Raw genomic sequence first — 26,740 nt, 5'->3', positions numbered from 1 at the left:
ACAATATTTATATATGCAAAGTATGTGCTCATATACAATATTTATATGTGCAGTGTGTGTGCTTATATATAATATTTAGAACTATTGCTATTTTGTTTTTTTAGTTTGAGCAAGAAATTGAACAGGGGTACCTAATAAAGTATAATATACGCATATGCATATGTACATTCACCGACCACTTTGTTAGGTACACCTGTTCAATTTCTTGTTAACCCAAATATCTAATCAGCCAAACACATGGCAGCAATTCAGTACATTTAGGCAGGTAGACATTGTCAAGATGCCCTGCTGAAGTTCAAACAGAGGATCAGAATGGGCAAAAAAAGGTGATTTAAGTGACTTTGAACGTGGCATGGTTGTTGGTGCCAGACAGGTTGGTCTGACTATTTCGGAAACTGCTGATCTTCTGGGATTTTCCTGCACAACCATCTCCAGGGTTTACAGACAATCATCTGAAAAAGGGAAAATATCCAGCGAGTGTCAGTTCTCTGGGTAAACATGCCTTATTGATGCCAGAGGTCAGAGGTGAATGGCTAGACTGGTTCAAGTTGATAGAAAGGCAACAGTAACTCAAATAAGCACTCATTACAACTGAGATGTACAGAAGAGCATCTCTGAAAGCACATCAAACCTTGAAGCAGATGGACTACAGCAGCAGGAGACCACACCAGTGACCAATCCTGTCAGCTAAGAACAGGCGACTGAGGATACAATTCGTACAGGATACCCAAATTGGACAATAGAAGATTGGAATAATGTTGCCTGGTCAGATGAGTCTTGATTTCTGCTGTGACATTCAGATAGCAGAGTCAGAATTTGGTGTCAACAACAAGAATGCATGGATCCATCCTGCCTTGTATCAATAGTTCAAGCTGGTGGTAGTGGTAGAAAGGTGGGGGGGATATTTTTTGGCACACTTTGGGCCTCTTAGTGCCAACTGCGCATCATTTAAATGCCACAGCCTACCTGAGTATTGTTGCTGACCATATTCATCTCTTTATGACTGCAGTGTACCCATCTTCTGATGGCTTCTTCTAGCAGGATAATGCATCATGTCACAAAGCTCAAATCATCTCAAACGGTTTATTGAACATGAAAATGAGTTCACTGTACTCAAATGGCTTCCATAGTCACCAGATCTCAATCCAGCACAGCACCTTTGAGATGTGGTAGAATGGGAGATTCACATCGTAGATGTGCAGATTGATAGATCTGTAGTAAATGCGTGATGCTGTCATGTCAATATGGACAAAAATCCCAGAGGAATGTTTCCAGCACCTTGTTGAATCTATGCCATGAAGAATTACGGCAGTTCTGAAGGCAAATGGGGGTTCACCTGGGTACTAGCAAGGTGTACCTAATAAAGTGGCCAGTGGGAGTGTCTATGTGTGTGTGTGTTACACTTACATAACTGGCAGCAAAAGGTGGTTATATTATATAATAATATAATATATATATATATATAATATGTATTTATGCATTATCTGTAAATTGATAGATGTATAGGTATACACACACAGAGAGACAGATGAAGCATATCTAATAATATATAGCTAGATAGATGTAAAAGGTTCTGTATTATTGAGAGATGGATAGATACTGTACATGGCAATGCAACCGCTACTATTACACTATTATTTATACTTTATTAATTATGAAGAAAATGGCAAGAAGTTGCAGCAGCAGTCATGAAAAAAAATTGCAGTGAAACAAAAAGTACAGGTTTATATAAAGTGCAAACAACAAATCAGTGCCCTTCACAGAGTAACAGATCAACACCATCCCTACAATAAGGGGACTCATTATAGAGTGAAGTAGAAATTATTTCTTATAGCACTGTCTGCTGACAGGTACAAAAGTTTGATGGTTTTCTTTCATTCAGTGATGTTGGAGGTAACAGAGGATTTGAAATGTGCATGTTTTAGGCAAGACGTGTAGAGTAGTGAATAAGCTATTGGACTTCACTATCTGAGGTTGTTGGTTCCAGGCCTGGTATTGACATTGTGAGACTATGAGCAAGTCACTTGACCTATCTGTGTTTACAATTAGAGAATAAAGAATTGGAGCTGAAGTGTTGTCAGTTTTCTTGGATAAAGACATCTGTCAATTGATAATAATAGATAAAATGGGACTAATACTAGATAGATGGTACCTAATGCTGGTTCTTGTTTTGCAGTCCATGTTGTCATGGTATTCTCTGGCTCCCCTCTAATCTGACTTGGCTTAAACCAGTGGCGGACCGTGCATTTCACACCTAGGCCTTCAGTAGTGCTCCGTCTGAATCAACCCGCCCCTCAAAAACTAATTTATGGTTATACAAACCATCTTAATATGCAGAAATACAGTATAAAGAGCCGTTGCATCGCAGATAGATAACTCCTGTAGCCACAATAAATGCCTTTATTGAATAGACAAACCAGGGGTGAACAAGTTCCTTTCTACTGCAGCTACAGCCGTGACACACATAAAAAACATCAATAATAACTCATAAACTTGCAATATTATTTAGGAAAATTGCAACATTTTACTCACCAAAAATTCGGATTATTTGTAAACAAAATCCATCCTCCTTTCTTTCCTCAAAAACAGTTCAATTACTGTCGTACAGATTATCCGTGCGCTTCAGTTCCATCACGAAGTCCCTTTCTATCTCCATCGAAGCTAATGCTGAAACTCGAACCTGCCCTGTCGTATTTCTGGCATAAGTTTTAATTCGGTTTAGGGCTGAAAATGTCCGCTCGACAGAAGCAGTGGACACAGGAATGGTCACCGCCAATGTGTACAGCTGCCCCATGCTCTCATTCAGATTTTTCTGATGAAGGAAGTCAAGGAGATCAGTGGGAGATTTTCCTGCAAAATCATCATGGCATACATTACAGTCAGTTCTGTTTTTAGCCGAGACAGATCAAAAAGTGCTCCGTGGCTCTGTGTTAAACTGGAGAAGGCTGCATGCGGGAAATTTTTCTTGTATTCCCGAAACTTCCAGGGGTCGAGGAGCGTGACAAACATCAGTTTTTCGTGGTCTTGAAATCTGGTCTGTGTCTGGCAAATAATATTGTCCAGAATCCTGCCATGGAGATGGAGATAGTGCACGTGAGGATCTTGCGCTTGACCTCTTTGTGCACTCGGAGCGCCTGCGGTGCATTCAGTGGCCTCGTAGAGTTCCTCATATCGGCTTCTATCTCGCTCAACGGTGTCACAGAACTCCTTTACCCTAGCCAGACAAAACTGCACATCCAGTTTTTTGTCCTGTAGTATTGAAAAGAGCACGTCTGAATACTCAAAAATGCCATTGAATGTGTGAAGCAAAAAACAAAACTCAAAATCATCCAGACGTGCTTTAAATCCATCAGCACAGTACACTGTGTCCTCATCATACTCGTCATGATGCTCCAGAATGTGATGAAACAGTTCCTTTAGAGCATCTCTCTTTTCAAAGACCGTATTGACCACTCTGGATGTGTACTGCCACCGTGTTGGTGCCACAAGAGGGAGACACCGCTGGCAGATTTCGTCCAGTAGTTGCGTGCGCCGAGGCGATCTAGAAAAAAATGCAGCAAGGCCATTGAGGTGGCCGAAAAAGATCTTGCATTCTTTAAGCTTTGAGGCCCCTTGAGTCAGTACTAAATTGAGCCGATGTGCATAGCAGTGTATGAATAAAGCCAAAGGTGTTCTCTCTTTAACTTTAGCCTGCACCCCATTTAATCCAGAAGACATGACTGCTGTGCCGTCAAAACACTGTGCCACAACTTTACCCAGACATTCATTTTCCAACAAAAATCTGATGATAAGACCTGCAATGTCATCAGCTCGGTTCCCACTGGTAACATCTTCAAATCTGACAAATCGCTCCTTGACACCTGTGCCCGTTACGTAACGCAGGACCAGTGCTAACTGCGCTGCGTTACTCGCGTCTGTCGTCTCATCCACCATAATAGAGATGAACGGTACTTTTTTAACGTCACTTCTTATCTCTTCCCCCATCATTTCAGTAATAGCAGTGATCAGGTCGTTTTGTATTTTACCCGACGTCCCACTAAACACTTTATTGGTGGACAGGTCGTAATGTAAATCCGTGTTGCTCTCAGCAATGAGAGAAAGAAGCTCCACACAGTTCCCTCTGTTATTGGATCCTTGCTTTCATCATGTCCCCGAAATGAAAGTTCCTGTTTGCCCAAAAAAAATGACACAGTCTATCAGTCTTTTTAAGATTTCTCTGTTTTTCTTCACCTTTTCGTTGTGGAGCTCCGTTTCCCTGCGCACTTGCTCGTTCAGCTGTAGATCCACTCTGGTTTCCCCAAAAGTTTTGGAAAGCACCGTTGCTTGTAAGTGTCCGGCAGTGCTTTGATGTCTCGTTGCTGCCTTGGTTAGGCAAGTCAAATTTACAAACCCAGTATGGCTCCAAACACCATGTCAACCAGTGGCAAATAACAAGCACTCCTAGCAATACAATTTGCAGTGTTCCTCGGACCCTGTGAGCCAGGGGTACCGCTCGTAGTTGGTAACCTGAAAGTGGCGGACAAATCCTCCTCCTGGTTGTGACAGGCTAGCTAGCTTCGGAGTTGTCCGACCTTTCTTAACAATGTCCAGCTTTTCTTGAAAAGTCCATCTTGAAAATGGCCTTGAAAGTAAATCTGCCACCAAATCTATTTCTTCTCCTCCTTCAGCCATGGGGTGACAAAATAGCTATTACACCATCCTATCCAATCAATGGGTCTGAATACGGTGACGTTGCTGTGCGCCTGCTAGAGGGCCCTAGTGAAACCAACTCAAAATCTGATTGGTTGAAGCAACAGTTTAATCAACATTTATTTTGTGTTAGAGGGCCTGCAGAACGGATTGTGAAGGCCTCCCAGCAGACTTCTTTGACTTTGTCCCTGCCTGGCAACAAATGATGGCTGAAATGTGATTGGTTAAATGCTTTAATATGAAAATACATGTCTGGAAGCAGCACAACCATCGGAAAAGCTATGAAAGGAAGCGGACAGACTATTTGGAATTATTTAATAAGTATTCATGTACACAATATAATTAACATCAGTTTGTGATTCAGATATTTTTTTAGGCCAGCAGAGAAGGCCTTACAAGCGCTGATGGTCCGCCACTGGCTTAAACAGATTCCATAATGCATGGATGGATACATCATACTACATATCCTTCAGTAGAATCAAAGATCCCTTTTTCGTAGAAAACACAATGCAGAACGTTTAACACATGATTAAGTAGAGATTCTGTAATCAGACCAAAGGAAACATTTATGGATGCCAAACAGGGCCATAGGTGGCAATGAATAGTTCAGACGAGGCTCCTATAGTTTCCAATAAAAATAATATGACAAAGAATTGAATGAGAGTGATGCCAAATTAAATTCTGTGGCTCTTCCGGCTAAGCACTGTGTAACAAAATGTAGTTCTGCATTATGGAATGTGCTGTTTTGAAAATAGGTTGGGGGTATTTTGTCGATAGGAGTTTACTGTTCCTGACAGCTGTGTGTGATCAGGCCTTATCCTTTTATGAAATTATATCAAGCTGACCTTACACAATAGTCCATTTAATCAGTGGCTGGATTATTGAGCTATCACAGTGTTCCTAAAGGACAGAAATGGCAGCCACCTGTTGCTGGAAGTTGGGCACTGCAAAATGCCCCCTTCTGTTCTGGTGAGGCACTGATCAAGATTGCTTGTTGGATTACACTATCGTCTATGTCATCATCATGTGTAATTCAGTTTCAATTGAATAGTCAGTAAAGATTACCCAAAGGGTGCAATGTGACAGTTCTCTGTGTGGTTAGGAAAGGAGAATAGCACATTTGTGAATGATCTGGGGCTTTCCCTGGCAATCCATTGTCTTCCTCTTGTGCATTCTTCTGATCCTTTTGTGGCATAGTAGTCCACTTTTCACATCAATACAGCTGGCATATGCAGAGCTACCCAGCCTCACAAAAAAACATAAAAGTTTGGCCCTATAAATTTTACTTGTTTACCTGATTGGAAGAGCTCTTCAGTGTTCTGTTACAGCGGTTCAAAGCTATCAAGGTCAGCAGAATCTGGCAAATTTGATATGCAGCCTTCTAGCAGCAGTCATGTGGGTAATAGACAAGCACACCTTATCATTTGCATACATAGTCATACTTTGCTTATTTCCCTTGCTAATTTCCATGCAAATTAGACCACCTTCTGGGTACAACAGGTTTTTGTCACCAAGTGCATATTAAAGAGTTATCAAAAGTGTGACTGTGCAGGAAAAGGACACTGCCAGAATACATAATTTACTATTTATTAGGGGATTTTCCTTCCCAAGAGCCCAATCTGAAATTTTCTTGCTTTGTGGATTCTTTTCTGCAGCCACACACTTGGGGGTTAACAACATTTGACACAGCCTCATAATTATAGTTGGGTCTATTACATTTATGAATGTCTGCCAGAGTACTGGAGAGTTAAATGGGTATGACTAGCGTGCTTTCAGGTGAGCAAGTAGATGAGCCAAGCCGCTAGTTAAACCAATAGGAATTGAACATGTAGGGTCAAGCCCAGTGAGGTTTTTATACTTTATCTTACATTGGATTTTGTTAAACGTTTAAAACAGCATTTTAAGACCTGTCTAATGTACTTCAGTGACAAGGGGTGCCACCCCTTTTCTATTTCATGGCCTCATAAAGAGAGGCTGGCTATGAACGTAGGGGCTCTGATTCAGTAACCAGTAGCTTATCCAGTTGCCCTAAAGGAGAACTGTAAGGCAACTGGATCTATGAGAGTCTTCTTATGTAACAGAAGGCTTGTTACGCTTAATACATGTGTCTTTGGGATGCAGGAGAAAAATTAAGGAGTTCCTGGAGGAAAACCCATGTAGACATAGGAGAGACAGGCACAGAGGACTGGATCTGTTCACCATTATGCTGTCTTGAAAAATATTACTCGCTCTGGTACAGTTGTAAATTCCTGGGTAATGGCCAACCACAACAGACCTATAAATACAGTGCTGTATATGTTTATCTTAGATTCCAACAAACCGTTCTGATGTTTAATTATTCTTAATCATTCATGTCTACTAAATTACAGTATCAAATGTATGTTGTCAAACAATACAAGGAAAGTGTAAGCACTTATTGATCTTTTACATTTGTTTTGTTCAGCGGCTGAACATATTTTACTGTTATGTGTACCAGGCATCAGTAAAACGAAAAATGCTCAGGTTCTGTTTGTAAAGCCATTATAGGTATAAATCAGAAAGACTGACTGTCTCCGCTCAATGACATCATTGTCAGGATGTGAACACACTTACTGACATGCCCCGGCTCACTTGAATACAAATCAGTTTTAAAGTCATTCTGAGTTGATTTGTGCAGTTTCTCCTTTCCCACCCTAATGTCCCAGTTTAGCCCCTTTTTGTCTAAGGTGTAACATTTCAGATATGTCTCTAACCCTTTTGACCAAGAGGGCATTGTAACAGAGATGAGATCTTAAAAGTCATAACACGGAGAAACAAGAGAAAACCCCTTTTGTGCCGTTACCCCCTGAGGGTTGGGTAGGGTTGTGTTGTTTTTCGATAAAGCTGTTAACTGCCATAGCCGTAGCCATTAATAATCATTGATTGGTCCCTGCATTTTACTCAGAATATTATGTGATTTGATATTGTAGAAAAAAACTAATTTGACTCTCCAAAAATTGATGTCCCCCCTTTTCATGTTTTCCTGTACTTTAATCAGCCTGGGTGTACTACATTTGTTGTTTAAGGATTTATTACTAAAAGTAAATCACAAACCTTCCTGGAATAAGTTGGTACCACCAATAGATGGATGGGATGAATGCTGTCACCATTCTGTGCAGCAAGGGAGGCAATTGTAGTAAAGAGTTGCTATTTGTACCGTTAGCTGCTGCAGACTCTCTCTTTTTCCCCACAGTTCCTGTTCATACTGACTAGAGAGTGGAGTCTGAAGGCTTTCAAGGGTTACAAGAAGGATTTCCATTCAGTGAGCTTCATGATGCAGTAACAGTTAATCTCTCATCATGAGGTGAACTCCACAGTGTACAGGGTGGAGCTGACCGATTATATGGGTGTACTGAAGGCAAACATTAACCTCACTGTCATAAGATATACAGTTACATTGACTTATAATGCTAAATTACTATAGATGGACACTGGCTAACTAATGATATGCCTTTGTGCTCAGGGAGTAGCTCTTATATGTGCTGGGAGAGGCATAAAATGACAATGACAGAAATAGGCTAGGAAAATGGATAACTCTCTTACTTTTAACTATTCCTATTTATAACATTTTAACACAACACTGAGAGTATTCCAGATCCCAGCTAAAGTTTTCACAATATTTAGCTGCAAACACATTTTCCCCACATTCATATTTCTCTAGAACTAGGTGTTCGGAAGAGATCCAATTTAAATAAAGGAATGTAACTATATGGGTCGACCATTGAGTTTTACCATACATTTTTTATTATTACTGGATTTATTTGAACATACTCCTGTAATAAAAAGGTGTTTTTGTTACACTCCTCATGTTTCTACATAATCTCATCCAACTAAACTAAACTAAAACAATTAAAAGAATTTGTACCAGTCTGAACCCTGGACTCGTAGCCACTTCTTGAATAAGTTCATAATGGATGGCATCTTTGATGCGGGAATGTGTTGGCCATAAGGCGAATGGGGAAAAACCTATTTTCCTTTATTTAAAAATCATGTCACCACCAAACACCATTTTGAGTGCCAACTGTGTATGCTGTAGGAAATGGATTTTTTTTACACTGCAGTAGCAAGCATGACAATAGCTTGAGGACATTTTATGTTCATTTTGAATGAAGTATAGAAAGTTTTGCAATTATATTGGAGCATCCTTAATATACTAATAATAATAACTAGCATAGCAAAATTCCTATTAATTAAAATGGGTACAATGGTGTATAATGTTAAGTCTGTCTATTTCAATCATGTATTTAAGAACCTCTGTTCACAGGATATGCTTGCCCTTGAGTCGCTCTTTCTTTGTGTGTCTTGTTACCTTTATTCATTAGACATTGCAGATTTCTTGTGGCTGCCGAACAACATTATGACTAGACATGGACGCCAGACATTTTGTAGATAATTATAAAAAGGTGGCAAGGTGGCTCAGTGGTAGCACTGCTGCCTCCCTGTAAGGAGACCAGTGTTTGCTTTCCATGTCCTGCCTGTGTGGAGTTTGCATGTTCTCCCCATGTCTATGTGGGTTTTCTCCGGACGTTCTGGTTTCTTTCAACTGCCCAAAGACATGCAGGTTAGGTGAAATGGTGACATTAAAGTGGCCTTAGTGGGTGTGAGTGTGTGTTCGCCCTGTGATGGACTGCCAGCCTGTCCAGGTTTTTTTCATGCCTTGCATCCTGTGCTAGCTGGGATAGGCTCCAGCACCCCTTGTGAGCATGATCTGGATTAAGACTGATCTTAATTGTTTTCCTTTTCTTGAAACTTTCTCTTTGTTAAATTGTAAAGCACTCTGAGCTACACTGATGTATGATGATGTGCTATAGAAATTAATGTTGTTGTAGAAAATCACATGACATAATTATAACAGTAACCCATCAGGGCTTTCTAATGTACAACTGAAAGTTTCTCCTTGTGTTAATTTTCCATTGCTTAAGGGTGACATTATTTAAAAGTTTATACTGCAAGAATCCATCCATCTGTCTACTTAATTCAAGTTTTATTTATTTGTTTGTTTGTTTATTTTTTTATTTATAACCCATTTAAAACAAAAAATGTTTATAGTGTCTATCATTTAACTAACTATTGATTAGTTTTTCATAATATCAAATCTCATGAATCTGCCCCATTGTTCAAGTAATGTAAGAGAGACATCTGTACGTCTCAGGACTTCCTCAGGCCTGATAAGGCTTTTCTATCTGTTATTTGGGAATGATCATTGTTAACCAGTTGAACAGATGGCTGTGGAACTTTGGTGTGAATGGTGACCTTTATGCCTTCTTTTATATGTAACACCATGTCTAAACTGTACAGGCGGTATCTGCTGTCATGTACACTCAATGATGGATATTTTCATTCTTTGGTATACAGTATATAACACTTCATGCTTATCTACTATATAGTGTAAAAAAACAACTGTGTGTGTGTTTGCATGTTTGGTCCCTCCAAGCAATTTGATTGGTCAAGTTAGCTTTTGTCTGATTGGTCAGTTTGGCTTTGGTAGCTCAGGCATAGGGATGATGGCACAATACATTATGGGTGTGAGGTTCAATTCCTGATTGTGACTATTTTTTTTATTTTACAAAAATGTGGGATTTCAATAAGAACAAAGTGAATAACATACTAAGTGATCGGTAAATATTAAAGGGTTGCTAAATATTAAAGAGGAACAACCAAAGTATTCACAGTACAAATGTGAGTATTGGAGGCTCATCTACCATTGATGGTAGGAGGTGAATCTGAGGAGCAGGTTTTATGAGAATGTGATCTAGAGAGGAAGTGCTTGCAGAGACAGGATTTAGATGCACAACAATGTTGAAGATAGCCATAGGAGAAATGCTGAGGGTATATGTAAGGCAAGCAATATCAAATGTTTTTAAATGTATTTTATTACTTGTCTTTAACAGGAAACATAGCTATAGTGTGATATAAAAGAGGGGGTTGAGCTGTTGATAAGCAAGGCATGTTACACAGCACACAGTGAGTCAGTTGTCAGTACTGTTACAGTATTCAAAAGGCTTCAAAATTAAGCCTGCTCACTGTTGGTGTGGCATTTGAATGTTCTGCAATTGTCTTTATGGGGTTTTCTGTTCCTTTCTCAAATTCCCTTAGTTCCTTCTTGGCACTTGATGTGGCCAGATGAAATTATACTTAAAAAAAGTCAATGAATTCTTGTTAATCAATTAATGGCAGCATTTTACTGTGATAACCAGTCAAAATAAGTGAAGTGACCTTAAGTAAAATAGTGAATATATTGCTGGTATTGGCATTTTACCAATACGCCATAGACATTCTTGTGTTTTATTTTGCAATTTTTGTCCATACAACCTGCAGCAGTAACAGAACCAGCACTCTGAGTGACTTGCTCAAAGTGAAAGATTTGAACCAATTGCCTTGTGAGTTCAGTCCAAACTTTGTAACCAAAAAACTACCTTCCTGCCACATGCGTGCCTGAAAAATGAAAGTGGAAAGTTTGTACGCTCAGGAGGCTGCCAGCGCTATGTTCATTAGTTTGTGTTTGAGCATGATAAAGCTGAGGACATTCGAGAGCTAAGTTTAGTTATGCAGTCCTGCACCATTGGAAGCACTTCCATATCTATAAAATGATCTGAATTTATTATAGTGACTCAGTCCAAAAATAATGCAACTCTATTCTAATGAATTTGCTTGTTCTAAAAATAAATCCAAAGCAAGCTGAAGTACTTTTTTTTTGTCTTAGTGAATCTTGCCCAGATTCTTACCCATAAAGCACTCTGTTGTTTCACATTTGTCTTGTTCCTTGCATTATGTCTGTTTATTCTTAATGGCTTTGTACTAACACTCGCAATGAAAACTACTATATAAAATAAGAAACAAGGCATTCCCTAAAAATTCTTGATCTCTTATGCCCAACACTGTTTACTTCTAATCTGAAGGCAGTCAACTGAAGTCAGACAGTAGTGACCACTTTTTTGGTGCGTTGCTCGAATATTTTTTTTTTGTGGTGAGTAATTTCCACATTGAGACCAGCAACATTCTTTGAAGCAGCACCTGTAAAACAAAGCACCAAAAGAGAATGATGTATGGCGTCTCTGAAGACAGAGCAGTGTTTTTTTTGCAGCAAGAGGCCTAATTAACCCACAATTATTTTCTTGTGCACAGGCTGAACCAGAAATTATTGCAAATGGTAGTGGGGCACTCATTTGCTTTCAGAGCGTTACTTTGCTTCTCCATTGCTGCAATGCCAGGCTGGCCTTCTTTTCATTTTTTTTTTTTAACAATGTCATTTATTTTTAAACTTAATGTGTGACAACACAATTTCATAGCCTGATGCCACGGTACTTTGTGGTTCACCCTGTGAATTCTCAGCTTTGGTAAGGCAGCAGCAAATAAATCTTTTTAATGTTCTGTTCTAATGACTGAGGCTTTTTTGTGAGCTTTATAGAAAAAAAGGTGTGGAAGCCATAAATAGCATGTGTGCAGAGACTGCTTTTCTGCAATGCAGCCTATTCCTGTGTGCAGTGTATAGCCGAGTAATACACTTTCCTTTATAAAGGTCACTTATAAAAGGCCAGATCTAAAATCTGAGAGACACACAAATTGGAAGGCCCCTTCTTTTAAATGTACAGGCAACCCCAGATGCTTCATCTATCCTGATATTCCATATCTTTTCCTTTCATTTTTAAACGCCTTATGTGCCTTGAAGATTTTATTATAATTTAAATTTAAATTCAGCTGGATGTGATTATCACTGATCGTTATCCTTAAAGTTAGCTAAGGCAATCTCAGGCTGGTGTTTGTGCTTGCAAGGAGCTTCTGTCACATTGATGGCCATCTTGCTATCGGGTCAATTGCATCAGGTATAGGACTAGAAGTAATGCTGCCACAAATTCATTTGGAAACTTTGTAGTGTCAAAGACACCAACAGCGACACTTGTGAGTTGCCATTAGAGACTGTTCTCTCCTAAGGTCTGAAGATACTCTTTGCTTATTGTTATCTTATGAAATTATCCATTTTGTCACCTGCAGGGCACACTCTTTTGAGGTGCCCCACATAATTAGAAGTCTACTTTGTGAGGTTCTCTCATTTCTCAAATGTAAATGCCTGCTGAAAATGTACTTCTTCTTTTATTCTTGTTTTTGCTTTGTTCTCTTTTGTCTACCATTGCTTTCTTCTGATTCTCATTTATGATCACTGCAGGACAACCTGGACAATCTTTAGAACTGGCAGGTACTTCAGAAAATTCAGTTCCATACAGACAAGTGATAAGCAGGACATGCAGGAAAATGGAAGTTATAATTGTGAGAAATATAAAAAGGATTTAGGGGATGACATTGATCCAGTAAATAAAACAGAGAAACAATTAAAAAGGCCAACAATATGCTAAGTTACATTGTAAATACTCTTCAGTACAAACCAAGAGACAGTCAGTTCTAGACGTGGGCGGTATGGTCAAAAATTCATACCATGGTATAATTAAAAATTCCGATGCCAAGATAGTGTATATTTTACAGAAGCCGAGAGAGGATGTGCAATATCGTTATTTTTTTTAATTGTCTCCTCGAGATAACAGACTCATTTTATTGAGATAACGGAATACTTTTATCGAGATGTTGAGAAAATGAAAATTTGTTTTCTTGAGATAACAGAATAATTTTATCACGATCTCGAGAAAACGAAACTTAACCTTTGCTCCTGGCATCAGGCTTACTTAGATTGTGACGCCTATACAGCTGAAGCCTTGCCAACCATCTTCTTAAATGAGGGACACTAACGTTATTATTTTCTAAACTAAGGCATAAACATATTTCAGCCTGCGTCAGCCCTTGATTGAACATAAATGTGATGTGCTGATCAATACAGTTCTGCTCTTCTGCCATTTCAAACAATACAATTATTTCATAATTTTGAGAAAACAAGATCTTTTGTTTTATCGAAATCTCAATAAAATCAGTTCGTTATCTCGAGGAAACAATTTAAAAAAATAACGATATTGCACATCCTCTCTTGGCTTTCGAAATATTTGTACCTGCTTTTCAAACTAAAAAATTGCTAGCTGGTGGTATAAAGGTTACTTTGGATTGTAGGAGTAATAAATGGGCAAAGGATTTGAGAGAGAGAGAATGACTTAATGCCACTATGAGTAAGTAAGAGTAGTCACTACAGAAGAAAGGTTGAAACAAAATATTCCAAGAATATTAGAAGGAGGAGAAGGTTATGAAGTACTGACAAGAAGCCAATGGGATGCCTCCAATGTATAAGGCAGAGAAAACAAATTTGAAGATGGGACCCTTTGCTCTGTTATAGCAGGCAAGGTAACTTCTTTATTGTTTAAGAGAAAGGATGTGTCCAAGATTACCAATATGATTCTGACAGTTGCCCTGGAAATAAAACCAGGAATAATTTTAAAGACTTTTAAAGGCTTATCCTTGTTAGAGCCAGTAAGTAGGTAAAGTTGGGGGATAGATTGGCATGTACAGTAGGTATGAAAAACAGCAAGTATATTTACTGTAGGAGAGAGAAAGAAGTAGAATATATTTTGCGCTTTACTTGCGTTTTTTTTTTTTTTAGCTGTTATATTTATTTAATATCATTGGTGCTTCCTTTGATCAACCCAGCCTACTCTATTTGCCTTGAAAACAACATTTATGGGGTTCTGCTTTCTTTTGCTCCTTCTCAGAAGTGTGTAAAATAGTCGGCTGTTGTCTGATTAATCTTTGAGGAAGTAATATATTTGTCTGTGTACTTTACATAAATTCTTTTCTTTCAATTCTTAGGAATCTCAGTGTACTTTATCTAGTATAGGCCAACATCCCTACATGACAAAAAATTACACTTCAAGAACAGTTTGCTCTGTGTCCTTAACTAAGAAAACAGCCTCTTAGTGCTCAGTATAACCTGTATAAAAATAACATATAGGTTCATTCATTTGTTATTTAATTTGCATAGTTGATGTCAGATGGGGTATTAGGAAGGAACCTAACCTGGACAAGTGCCATTCTGTCATCAAGGCACTCTCCCACGCACAACCACACTTTCTCACACCAGGACAATTTAGAGTTCCACTTTTAAAGTTTTCACAAGAAAATTGTAGCCGTGACTCCTTAAATAGTATGTGTGGGAAACGTCTGTTATAAGAAACACACAGTGCCAATCTGTAAAAATCAGTGTACTCACAAAGGAAGCCTAAAAATGTTAAACTAAGGGCTAGTCTAAAAGGTTTGCTTTAGGTAATACTGCTTGAAAGCAGTGATGCTACAGAGACAACATTCAGACAATGATCTGTTTTGTGTGTTTATACCACCAGATGTTTGCTTCAATTGAACTGCGCAGTTCCATGAGGCAGCAATGTGGTGCAGTGGGCACAAGTCCCAACCCAGTCAGTATCTGTGTACAAATTTCTGGTGTCCATTTGGTTTTTCACAAGGTGTTCCCATTTTCATCCCAGACACCTGCAACATATGTTTCACTCTAAGTTCAGTGTGAATGCCCTGTGATGAACTAGCTGCCCCATCAGTGCTGGCTTGGAGCTTTGCCCACTGTGACTCTGAATTGGCGAAGCAAGATAGAAATTAGATGCAGATAAAGTCACCGGGTGTATTAATTTTTTAATCTCTGATGGAAACATTCACACTGATGCTGGCATCTATTTATGTTTCCATTTATCTGTTCATCAGGTAAAAATAAAATCATGTTAATTAGTATACGAGGTGAGACACAAAAATAACCGGACTAGGTATATTATGTGAATAGCCCAGTCAGTATTTGCACAACAATTGCTACACGATTTGCCGCTATAATGCCAGGTGAAAAAATCAAACAGCGAATCAACATCAAATTTCTTGCAAAACTGAACAAAATGGCCACAGAACCTTATGAAATGACAAAAACAGTGTACGGTGATGCTAGTTTGTCAAGTTTTTGAGTAGCACAAATGTTTCAAGGAAGGACAAGTAAATGTGGAAGACGTTCAATGCCCAGGTCACCCATGCTCATCTCGGACGGATGAAAACATCAAAACGGTGAATCAGATTGTTCGAAATGATCGTACTGCTTTTTCCGTAAAGCAGTTTTTGACTGACAAAAATATTCCTGTCCTCGATCATCCTCCCTATTCGCCCGATTCAGCTCCCTGTGATTTTTACTTCCCAAAAATCAAAAGTGACCTGAAGGGAACACATTTTCTTCAATGGATGAAGTGAAGACCGAAACAGCAAGCCTGTTGAAGAGCCTCAAGCAAGAAGATTTCCAGCACTGCTTTAATCAATGGAAGATACGTATAGAGTGGTGTAAAGATCAGGAGGGGGAGTATATAGAAGGTGACAATGTTTATTCATCAATAAATATATATATTTTTTACCAATCCGGTTATTTTTTTGTCTCACCTCGTAGTTTAATGGCTCCATAGTTAAACTTTGAGATCAAAATAAGAAAGAGCAAAACATAACATGAGGCAACATTCTGAAACCAGCATAATCTAAGTCAGGGTCATTTCATTAAAGTGCAAGAAACAGCCAGAATGGATCCACACATGCACACAGCCACACTCACACTTATGTGACAATTTAGAATCTCCAGTTCACACAACATGCGTGGTATTAGTTTGTGGGAGGAAAACATAGACAGACAAGGGAAGAATATTCAGGCCCCATGCGTTCAGTGCCCACCCATGGGATTAGAACTCTAGGTGGAACAATAAACTATTGATAGGTTACAATATGAGTACATACTCAAACCAGATGACCAGCAGAAGTTAGGCACCAAGTAACAGATGAGGTCTTCACTTCTCAGTCATTTTGCAACCAGCTGCCCTTCTCAATGTCCACAGACCACAATGACTCAGAACTCACAAGTTCAAGACTCGTGAAGGCCTCTGAGATGGCTCACACCTTCCGGCACCCCGATGAGCCTGGTTTTCAAGGTGCAGCTACGTGTAGGCTCTGCTCATTTGCAAAAAGGGTCACGAAGGAAGCCAAGAAGACAATGCATTTGTTATTCATCTTGTGGTACTTTAGCATCCTGCCTGCCATTACTGTGGGACTCAGCAGGACTGCATGTGCTGAGCCTGCAAAATTCGTGCAGCATGTAACAATTCTGGCTAGAGAAAAGGAAAAAAGAATTTGTTTTGACAGGCGGTTTATTGTTATGATAGTTGAGCACAACAGAATCGTTTTTTTTTTACAATGACCAGTCACAGTTTTTGACTTGTTTTATTATTTGAGATTATTTGTGGGGCAGGTTCATTCACACTTAGTTGCTTTAATTTACAGAAGATACAGAGGAAGAGAGGGTGCTCTGCCATGTGACCAAAATGATTGACCACACAATGTTTTATTACTGACAGAACTGCCGTTGTTTCATAATGTTTTATTACTCTGTTTGGCTGATATCTTTATCCAAGGCAGTTTGTTAGATCAGGACACACTAAAGTTGCTCATAACTTGTACTTTTTCATAAGAGTGCAGGCAGGTGAAATGACTTGTTCAGAGTCACATAGTTAACTGCAGATGAGGACAAAACCAGCAGCCTTGAGGCCATAACACCATGCTAATGCAATAAAAGCAGACTAGCAGTGTTGTGCATTGTGGAACTTGTATCATATAAGCAAAAGATGTCAAAATCAAATTGGAAATAAATATCCTTCTTCAAATGTTTGCACTTTTCTGCTTTTAAATTAAGCTCTCTACATGAAGAATGAGGCAGTGGCAATGCATGTCTGCAACGCCTGTGAAGAACCACTGATTACCACACATACAGTCGTGAGATGTGGAGAAACACCACAGAGAAAAGAGCAAATGCCAGTGAAGATCATCCCCAGTGCAAGCAGAGCAGCACAAAAAGGCAGCAGAGCATCAAAGATGGCATCCGTTGAGAGCAAGGCTTTCTTCACTGCTGATGTGCGCTTTGTTCATCTGAAAACGGGAGTGGGAATGACTGGAATTCCACTGATTAGAAGGAAAAAGAAATGAATGGATGGCACCACAATCTGTCTTCTCAGCACTGAACAGCACTGCAGATGTATCAAGACGATTAGGGGTGCTAAACATTGCGTGCCAGTCCATGGCCTTTGCTGATGCCATGCTGGCAGCAAGGTGTAAACAAGTATTAGCGCATGAACCACAAAAATATTCATAATCATACCACACAAGTGTAATTTACTCTTTTTGGTCTGGGAGATCAAAGGCTGATTATAACCGCCTCAAATATAAGGCCCCACAGCTTTAATCTTGTGAGACAGAGATGCTATCAGGTAAGTCAGGCCGACACCAGTGGTGAAGACTCAATTTAGAATGGTGAGATGAAAAAAAAAAGCTAGTGTACATGGTAAGTGTGAACTAGGGGCTGTAACTGAAGTCACAAGTTTAGGTAGATGCAAATGACAAGAATAAGTTATATATTCTTTTAGATAGATAGGTAGATACTTTATTAATCCCAATGGGAAATTCACAATTTTATTTTATTCTTATATATTCAGCATCTCTTAAGAAGGATCTGAGATGCTGCCAACACCCATAGTCACTTTGTCACATTATCATATGTATGTTTGGTTGACATCCTTATCCAAGGTGACTTACAAGATCGATAGAACACAATTGTTTTTTGCTTTTTTTTCCCCCACTTGGAGTTCAGGCAGGTTAAATGACCTACTCAGGGTCATACAGTAAACTGGATGTGGGAATTGCCAAGTCCCTAGCAACTCCTCTATGCTGCCTACTAGTCACGTACAATACCTTATGCTGACTGATTGACAGGCACTTTAATAATGCTAGCCTCATGGTAAATTACACAAACCTCGACTAGTCAGGTACTAGGAAAAATACAGTGCTATGCCGTGAGCTCAGTGGAATATAGTAGCAGACGCTTTATGGGACACAAATCCCGAGCCGTACTTTACTAAGCTGGAGGTTTGAATGAAATGCAGTCATCAACAACAATGTAGTTGAATATTTCAGCCTGCAGTTGCTTCAGTGAATTGAATTGTAATCACTGTTCATCAGAAAGATATCCTTGTTAGCTGTGTTAAAGCACTTTGTGATGGTATATTCTATAAATTGCACTATATAAAATACATTTTGATTGATTTATATTATAGTAAGCATGTCATATTCTGTACTGTCATACAGCACTTTAAAAAAAGTGACATTAATGCATTGTTGGACAGTATAGTATGTGGAAGCCAGCCCCGGGCTCAGACAGGCAGACACCAATGGTTCAAAACACCACCACACGTTTATTTATAATATATACACGAGTGCACACAACCTGGTGCCCCTGCACCACACACTCTCAAGTCTGGGCCTCTCACAAGTCCTCTCTTCACTCCACTCCTCTCCTCTGAGCTTCGCCCTCTTCCACCCGACTCCAGCCGAAGAATGGAGGGAGGTGGCCCCTTTTAAGTCCACCCGGATATGCTCCAGGTGCCTCCTGATGAGCTTCCTGCAGCACTTCCTGGTGTGGCGGGAGTGCCGCACGAGCACCCGGAAGCCCTCCAGGTGTCCCTGGTTTTCCTTCCACCAGCACCTCCCAGGGCTTCTCAGGCGCCTGGGTGCCCCCTGTCCGTGACCACAGGCCCCTATAGGGTTGAGCTTCCATGCTCTGTTCCCGTGGCCACCATACAAACCAGGGTGGCTGCCCTCTCGTGGTCCGGAGGAGGCGCAGTTCCTCTCCCGGTCCTTCCAGGTGTCCCGGCTGGGTACCGCCACAAGTAGAATTTATTTTGATAACAAAAGGGCAACAGATAGAGCAGGTGGTCTCCAACTCTGGTGCAGTCATGGGGGCTGAGGCCTGTCTTGACAGCATCCAGTACTAGGCAGCACTCATCATCCCATTGCACACATCCATACACACTCATCTAGTCACGTCTACTCAACGAAACCCTTTAGAGTATGGATAGGATAAAGGAGCATCTAGATAAAACAAAAACAAATCGCACAGGGAGAATGTGCAAACTCCCCACAGCCAGTCAGAGGGTTGGCCTCCCTTGTGCTTTTGTGAACATTTATTGTTTGTTCTAAGGTATGGCTAAGTATAGTTAAATCACCACATAATATAACAACAACAACAACATTTATTTATATAGCACATTTTCATACAAAAAGTAGCTCAAAGTGCTTTACATAATGAAGAAAAGAAGAATAAAAGACAAATAAGAAATTAAAATAAGACAACATTAGTTAACATAGAAAGGAGTAAGGTCCGATGGCCAGGGTGGACAGAAAAAACAAAAAAAAACTCCAGAAGGCTGGAGAAAAAAATAAAATCTGTAGGGGTTCCAGGCCACGAGACCGCCCAGTCCCCTTTGGGCATTCTACCTAACATAAATGAAATAGTCCTCTTTGTAGTTAGGGTTCTCACGGAGTCACTTGATGCTGATGGTTATACAGACTTCTGGCTTTTAATCCATCCATCATTGTTGGAACATCATGGTGCTTTGGGTAGATGGTGGTGGCACAAGCCACCACCAATAGGACACCGGAAAAGAAAACAGAAGAGAGAGTAGGGGTTAGTACAAATTTTGAATGAATAGTTATTATAATGAATTGGATATACAGAGTGTCAGGATTAAATTACAGTGAAGTTATGAGAAGGCCATGTTAAAGTAATGTGTTTTCAGTAGTTTTTTAAAGTGCTCCACTGTATTAGCCTGTTATTATTATTATTATTATTGTTGTTGTTATTATTATTGTTGTTATTATTATTCCAAAGAAAACAATTTTAACAACAGGGTTTCAAATCCAGGGATATTTCCATTTAGTTTCAGTGTTTACTTTTAGTCTCCTTTTCTGTGAAGAAGAACTACACAATGAATAGGACAGATGACATGAGAAGCCTGTAAACACAGAAGTGTTAAGTGAGGTTTTGGCAAAAGTATTCCTTTTTTGAATAATGGTTCATTGTTTGAATGTTTCATTTCTCTTGTCCTACACCTCCCAAAAGAGTGACTTGTCCTACAATTATAGTGGCATTCGTCATACATTAGTTTTTCCAAACAAAGCATTTATATATCATTATAGCTTTTATTTTATGTCTCAAACTAAAATTATGTGTTACAGCTTCCCAAAAACTAGAGTAAAAAAATCTAAGTATATTTACCTCATCTTCCTGTCTTTGTCCCTTCAAAATATATAACCTAAGAATGGAACGAACTGAAGCAAGCAAATATTCTGGCAAAATTCTTTGATTCTTTAGCCAAAAGACTCTTAGATTTTGCTCATCTCGGGCTAAAGGGCTGAAACAAAGGTGAAAAGTACTGGACTATGACACTACATGCCAAAAGAACAGCCAGTAAGTCAAACCCTCCACCCCCCCAATACATGCTGGTATCCTCAGTAGTAAACTGGACTCACTTATAAGAGTCAGATTTATTCAGGATGCTATGATTTAACTCGAGTCATGTGTGTTGTTAACTATTTTTTTCTAAGTAATCTCGTATGGACCTTAAGACATTGTGTCTGCTTTAATGAGCAAATGTAGATATGGGTGTCTGAATAGCCCTGCAAGGTATTGGTTCTTCAGTGGTGCCCAGTGATTCTACAATAGGCTTTGTCCCACATGACTCTTAACTGGACTGAGTGTGCAAATTAATGAAAAGATGGACAGATTAGACTTACCCTGGTCAGCCACAACATTAAAACACCTGGCTAATAATGTGTAAGTCCCACGTGTGTCACCAAAACAGCTCTGGCCCATTGAGACTTGGACTCCACAATACATCTAAAGGTGTCCTATAGTATCTGGTACCAAGACATTAGCAGCAGATCTTTTAAGTCCTGTAAGTTGCAAAGTAGGGTTTCCATTGATTGGACTTGCTTTTCCAGCACATTTCAAAGATGGTTGATGGAACTGAGATCTGGGGAAGTCAGCCAAGTCAGCACCTTCAACTCTTTGTCATGTTCCTCAAAACTTTCCTTTGGCAGTGTACTGTTTGCCACCCATGCAGTGATTCAGGTGCATTATCCTTTTGAAAGATGCTACTACAATCGGGGAAGAGCAATATGTCACTATGACATCCACATCAATGCCAGAACCCCAGCTAAACATTGCCCAGAACATCACACTGCCTCTTATATACAGAAAGAACAGGAAGAACTGTGTCTTCCAGTGGTATGGCAGAAATTACCTCTTTCATTCTAAAAGGAAACGGGCATGGCAGTTACCCCTAATTCGTCCCCATCATTCTTACATTATTAGCGGCAGTGAGATTTTCCACAGGCTTGTGGGTTGTAAACGCTATTTGTCTCCTTAAGTAGCTTCTCTTTACAAATGATTCACATAACATCCACATCAATGCCAGGACCCAAAGCTTCCCAGCATAATATTGCCCAGAGCATCACAATGCCTCTGCCGTTTTGCCTTCTTCCCATAGTGCATCCTGCTTCCATCTCTTCCCCAAGTAAACAACACACATACACCTGGCCATCCACATGATCTAGAAAGTTATTAATCAGACCAGGCCACCTTGGTCCAGTTCTGACACTCACATTCCCATTGTAGGCACTTCTGGCAGTGGACTCAGGTCAGCATGGGCACCCTGACCGGTCTGTGTCCCAGCACCTTTCTCTCATGGGCAGCATTAAGTTTTTCAGCAATCTATATTACAGTAGCTCTTCTGTGAGATTGTGCCAGACGGGTTAGCCTTCATTCTCCACACTAATCAATCAGCCTTGGGTGCCCATAGCTCAACTTCAAGAACTGACTGTTCACTTGCTGCCTAAAATATCCCACCCATGGACAGGTGCTATTGTGACAAGATAATCAATATTATTCACTTCACCTGTCAGTGATTTTAATTTTGTGGTGCATAGCTTATGTAAAGGTTTAGCGATAACATCCATCGCTGTGTGCTAGGAGAAACTATTAGACTTCTCTTTTGTGTACAGTGTACAATGCCTTCTGCCATTGTGTCTGACCTTGCCCTAGCCAATTTTAGCAGACACGCTGGCACAGGAACAACATTTTAAGGCAAACTATACTTTAAATGTACTCTCAGAATATTGTTTGTTCAATTCTGAGTCTTATACTTAGGTAATAATTTAATAATAACTTAAGTTTTATTTATTTTTTTAATGTTTTGTGGTATATTTTATGTGTATTGTTATGGCAAGTAAATTTCCCCTCAGGGATCCAGAAAGCATTCTTCGGCATCCTTAATCAAGTGTCCATTGGTTATCCCGGAGCCTCCTGCTTGTTTAAGCAAATATCCATCCATTATCCAACCCGCTATATCCTAACTACATGATCACGGGGGTCTGCTGGAGCCAATCCCGGCCAACACAGGGCGCAAGGCAGGAAACAAACCCTGGGCAGGGCGCCAGCCCACCACAAGGCTTAAGCAAATATATTCAATTAAATAACTAGTAGCAGACAGCATGGACCAGCTTGTCCCAGATAAGAACTCTTTCACAGTTCCTGGTAGTCTATAAAATTTCTACTTCCCTACTGTCACTTCTTCTTTCTCAGTCTGTTATCAAAGGTAATATACTTCTATATCTCCCTGTAAACTGTCAGAGCTTATTGCCCCCTGACAGTCTCTGTTGAAACACAGAATTAATTGTCCAAGTTGACTTTTGGATGCCAATTGAAACAATGCAAGAGTATGGCTGTGCCTTTCACAGCTTGTTATGTAGTAATTGGGAGACTGCAGGTCTCTTCTCAATGGTCTTCCTGCTTAATACTTGAACTTGTTCAAAACACTGCTGAGTGAGTTGTGACTTGGACTCACCAAAGTGAACATTTCACCCTTTTGCTGGATCTACTGCACTAGCTTCAAAGTCGATGTGAAAGTTTCAGAACTCTCATATAGTCTAAGAAAGCAGTAAAAGTCAACACATTAAGTAGATTGTGCCTCATAATTATTTGCACTGCATTATTCTACAGATACCTGTAATAACTGACGAGAAACTCCATTAAGGAGTTGAAGTGCTACCTTGGTACCCAATTTAATGGAAGACGATTTTCACTAAAACAGTACAGAAATAAGTATAATTTTGCTGGACCACCAGTCACATCAAACAAAAGATCTTCTTAATAGAGCTCTTCTTGCATGGGCTCATTCTCTGTGAGGGATAATCCTGAAATGAATGGTGACTTCCAGTCTCTCTCAACCTGATATATAGATACAACTGGAAAGAGTGGGTCTTCTGATGGTATAGCAGAAAAATTTCTTCACCCACTCTAAAGGGAAACGGAATGCAACATATCACCTTTATTCATTACCATCATATTTACTTTATCAGAGGCAGTGAGATACACCCCAGGCTTTTGGGACTGTTTGTTTCCTTAAGTAGTATCTCTTTACAGATGATCACTAATTTGTGCCAGATTAAATTAAATTTAGGTTAATGCCAGGTATGACCCACTCAAAGTAAAAATGTTAGATATGAATACACATTGGGAGATCTCAGACTTGAAAGTACACCTTATGGGTAGGACCTGAGAATCATGGTGTACTTGTCAGTCTAAATCCAGACAGTGTACAGAAGCGATCAGAAAGGATTATACCATGTTAGGTTATATAACATGATGTGTAGAGTATACTACTTGCATAGGGTTACAGGGGTTTTGGGAAAGAATGGAATCAAAAGATGACATTAAAATGTCCTAATATAAGCAGGGATCATAACTGGAAAAAGTAAATAACCAAAGCTCAGGTTGTGTAGCCAAAATTGTAGTGAAAATCCTGAGAGTTACATTATATGCCAAAAAGATAACATGTAATCGGAGCCAATAGACACGAAATGTAATGTGTAGTCACAGGGCAGAAAAAGTGGTCAAAACCAGTCAATTCAAAAACTAGCAATAATTAATGTCTCTAAGGTTTTTGTTTTTGAGACCCCAATCTTGGACGACCAGGAAATGCATGACACCAACTTTTATACTGTCATGGTAATGATGCCACATGTTGTACACTTCCAGATGGTCTACTGCAAGGTATGCCCCAACATATTCACATTGAACAACCTGGATGTAGGAGGCCAACACCCTTATATGCTGTAAATAATCAGACAATATAGTTGTGGAATAATTCCTTTTTAAATTTCCTGCTTTTTTAAAAAAAAAATTCCTTTCATGTATAATTTGGCCAATGTTTTCATTTGTAAGAGAGAACTGAAGGTGTAATGCACTACTGAACTGGGGTAGAGCTTAAAGGAAATAGATGTAGAGGAGGTTTTGTCAGGTTTGAATTGTTGAAGCTTGTGAGTTGTCTTATTTTTGAACTTCCCTTATAAAGATCCCATTAAGTAAGTTAGCCACATTCTTATTTGTAACCTTACTCAACCCTATCCCCACTCAAATGTCTTCATCCATCCATTTTCCATTTGAACTCCGAACACAGGGTCACAGGGGTCTGTTGGAGCCAATCCCAGCCAACACAGGGCACAAGGCAGGAACCAATCCCGGACAGGATGCCAACCCTCCGCAGGACACACACAAACACACCCACACACCAAGCACACACTAGGGCCAATTTACAATCGTCAGTCCACCTAACCTGCATGCCTTTGGACTGTGAGAGGAAACCCACGCAGACACGGGGAGAACATGCAAACTCCACGCAGGGAGGACCCGGGAAGCGAACCCAGGTCCCCAGGTCTCCCAACTGTGAGGCAGCAGTGCTACCCACTACGCCACTGTGCTGCCCCCCAAATATCTTAAATAATTTTTTTCCAACTGGTTGCAGACTGCCAGGACTGCTCCATAGTGAAATGGGGCATTGGAATGTTTCTTGATTTTCATGCCTAATGAAGGATTTTGTCACTCTTTACAGCTTTTAACTATTGATGACAATTTCTGTGGATTGGATATGAATGCGCCACTGGGAGTATCCGAGATGTCAAAAGGTATACCTGTGTTCACAGAGGAAACAGACCGGATGACCTCTGTTATTGCCTACGTCTACAAGAATCATTCTCTCGCTTTCATAGGCACAAGCAGTGGAAAACTGAAAAAGGTAGGATGGCACATTATTTTGCTAAAAAATGGTTTGCTGCTTTTTCCAGAGGTGTTTATTTATACTTTACAAATTGTGAAATCCCGAATGCACCTGCTGCACGCAACAAAAATATAAGAGACTGGGCAGCTTGTCTGCTGCATTTTGTAGGTACTGCTAGCTAATGTAGTGTGATCATCTGTTCACACATGATGACTGTAATATATCTGCTTGTTTCTGCTTGTCACTTTTTTATGATAATGCAAAGGCTGTTGTGTATCCAAGATATAAAACAATAACAATAGGCAGTTGCTAATTGTGTGCCATTTTAACAGAAAATTAAAAAAAAACAAAACAGCCAGTTAATTCCAAAGCTCCAGTTTTCTGCTCTGCTATTATACCTTTTCAGATAGAAATGCAGATAAAGACAGCTTTTCAGATGCAGATGACCAGTAGTGTGTACTGAGCGTGAATGTGTACATGGCCTCGTAAAGGACATCTGATTTATGTGTAGCGGGCAATGCATTCAGTGCACTTTATGGCCTTTTGTCCACTGGGGAATCCAGTGTGTAGGAAAGATCTGCATCATAACCTTTCTGAGTAATGTGTGTTTTCAAATGTTGGTGACATGTACTTGCCAAAAGAGGTGCTGTTCACTTTACAGGTAAATCTAATGTATGCTTAATCCAAAAGAATGCAAAAAGTTAAGTTTAAATGAAATAACCATCAAAAAAATGACTCTGTGTGTGCCACGAATGACAATTTGAGCAAGTGTTTGCTTACTTCAGAGGAAACACTGGGAGAAATAATGGAAATGATACATTGGTTAACTATCTTTTTTCGTTGTTGCTAAAATTAGGGAAATAGGTTGTTCCTTTAATGGTGACAAATGAGAATGTCAAATGGATTAGCTAATATGGAGTTGCTTCCAGGAGTTTACATGTACCATAATGTTATTCAAAAGCTGGTGCCCCCAGTATTCAAGTGGTGCAGTGGGTAACCCAAGGCATAAGGGTAATCAACATTGATATTCCCTGCTTTGTGTGGCGTTCTGAATCCGAAAGAAATGGAAGCATGTTCAGAATGTAAACACAAGGATTTGTGCTGCCAATGGGCAACTTGTATCCAGTAACTAATAG

General features: G+C 39.7%; 1 protein-coding gene across 2 annotated transcripts in view; it reads left to right on the top strand.

Annotated features, from left to right (window-relative positions):
• plxna4 (plexin A4) overlaps nucleotides 1–26,740 on the top strand; it is a 1,034,568-nt gene that overhangs the window by 47,141 nt on the left and 960,687 nt on the right. For both annotated transcript variants that reach the window (XM_051928179.1, XM_028814360.2), the window contains exon 3: nucleotides 25,440–25,622. In XM_051928179.1, the coding sequence (XP_051784139.1) occupies nucleotides 25,440–25,622 (183 nt within the window). The remainder of the gene's footprint in view (nucleotides 1–25,439; nucleotides 25,623–26,740) is intronic.

Source organism: Erpetoichthys calabaricus, chromosome 1, assembly GCF_900747795.2.
Source record: "Erpetoichthys calabaricus chromosome 1, fErpCal1.3, whole genome shotgun sequence".
Taxonomy (NCBI): Eukaryota; Metazoa; Chordata; class Cladistia; order Polypteriformes; family Polypteridae; genus Erpetoichthys; species Erpetoichthys calabaricus.
The sequence above is the reverse complement of the archived record's forward strand: the minus strand, read 5'-3'. Positions and strand labels throughout refer to the sequence as shown.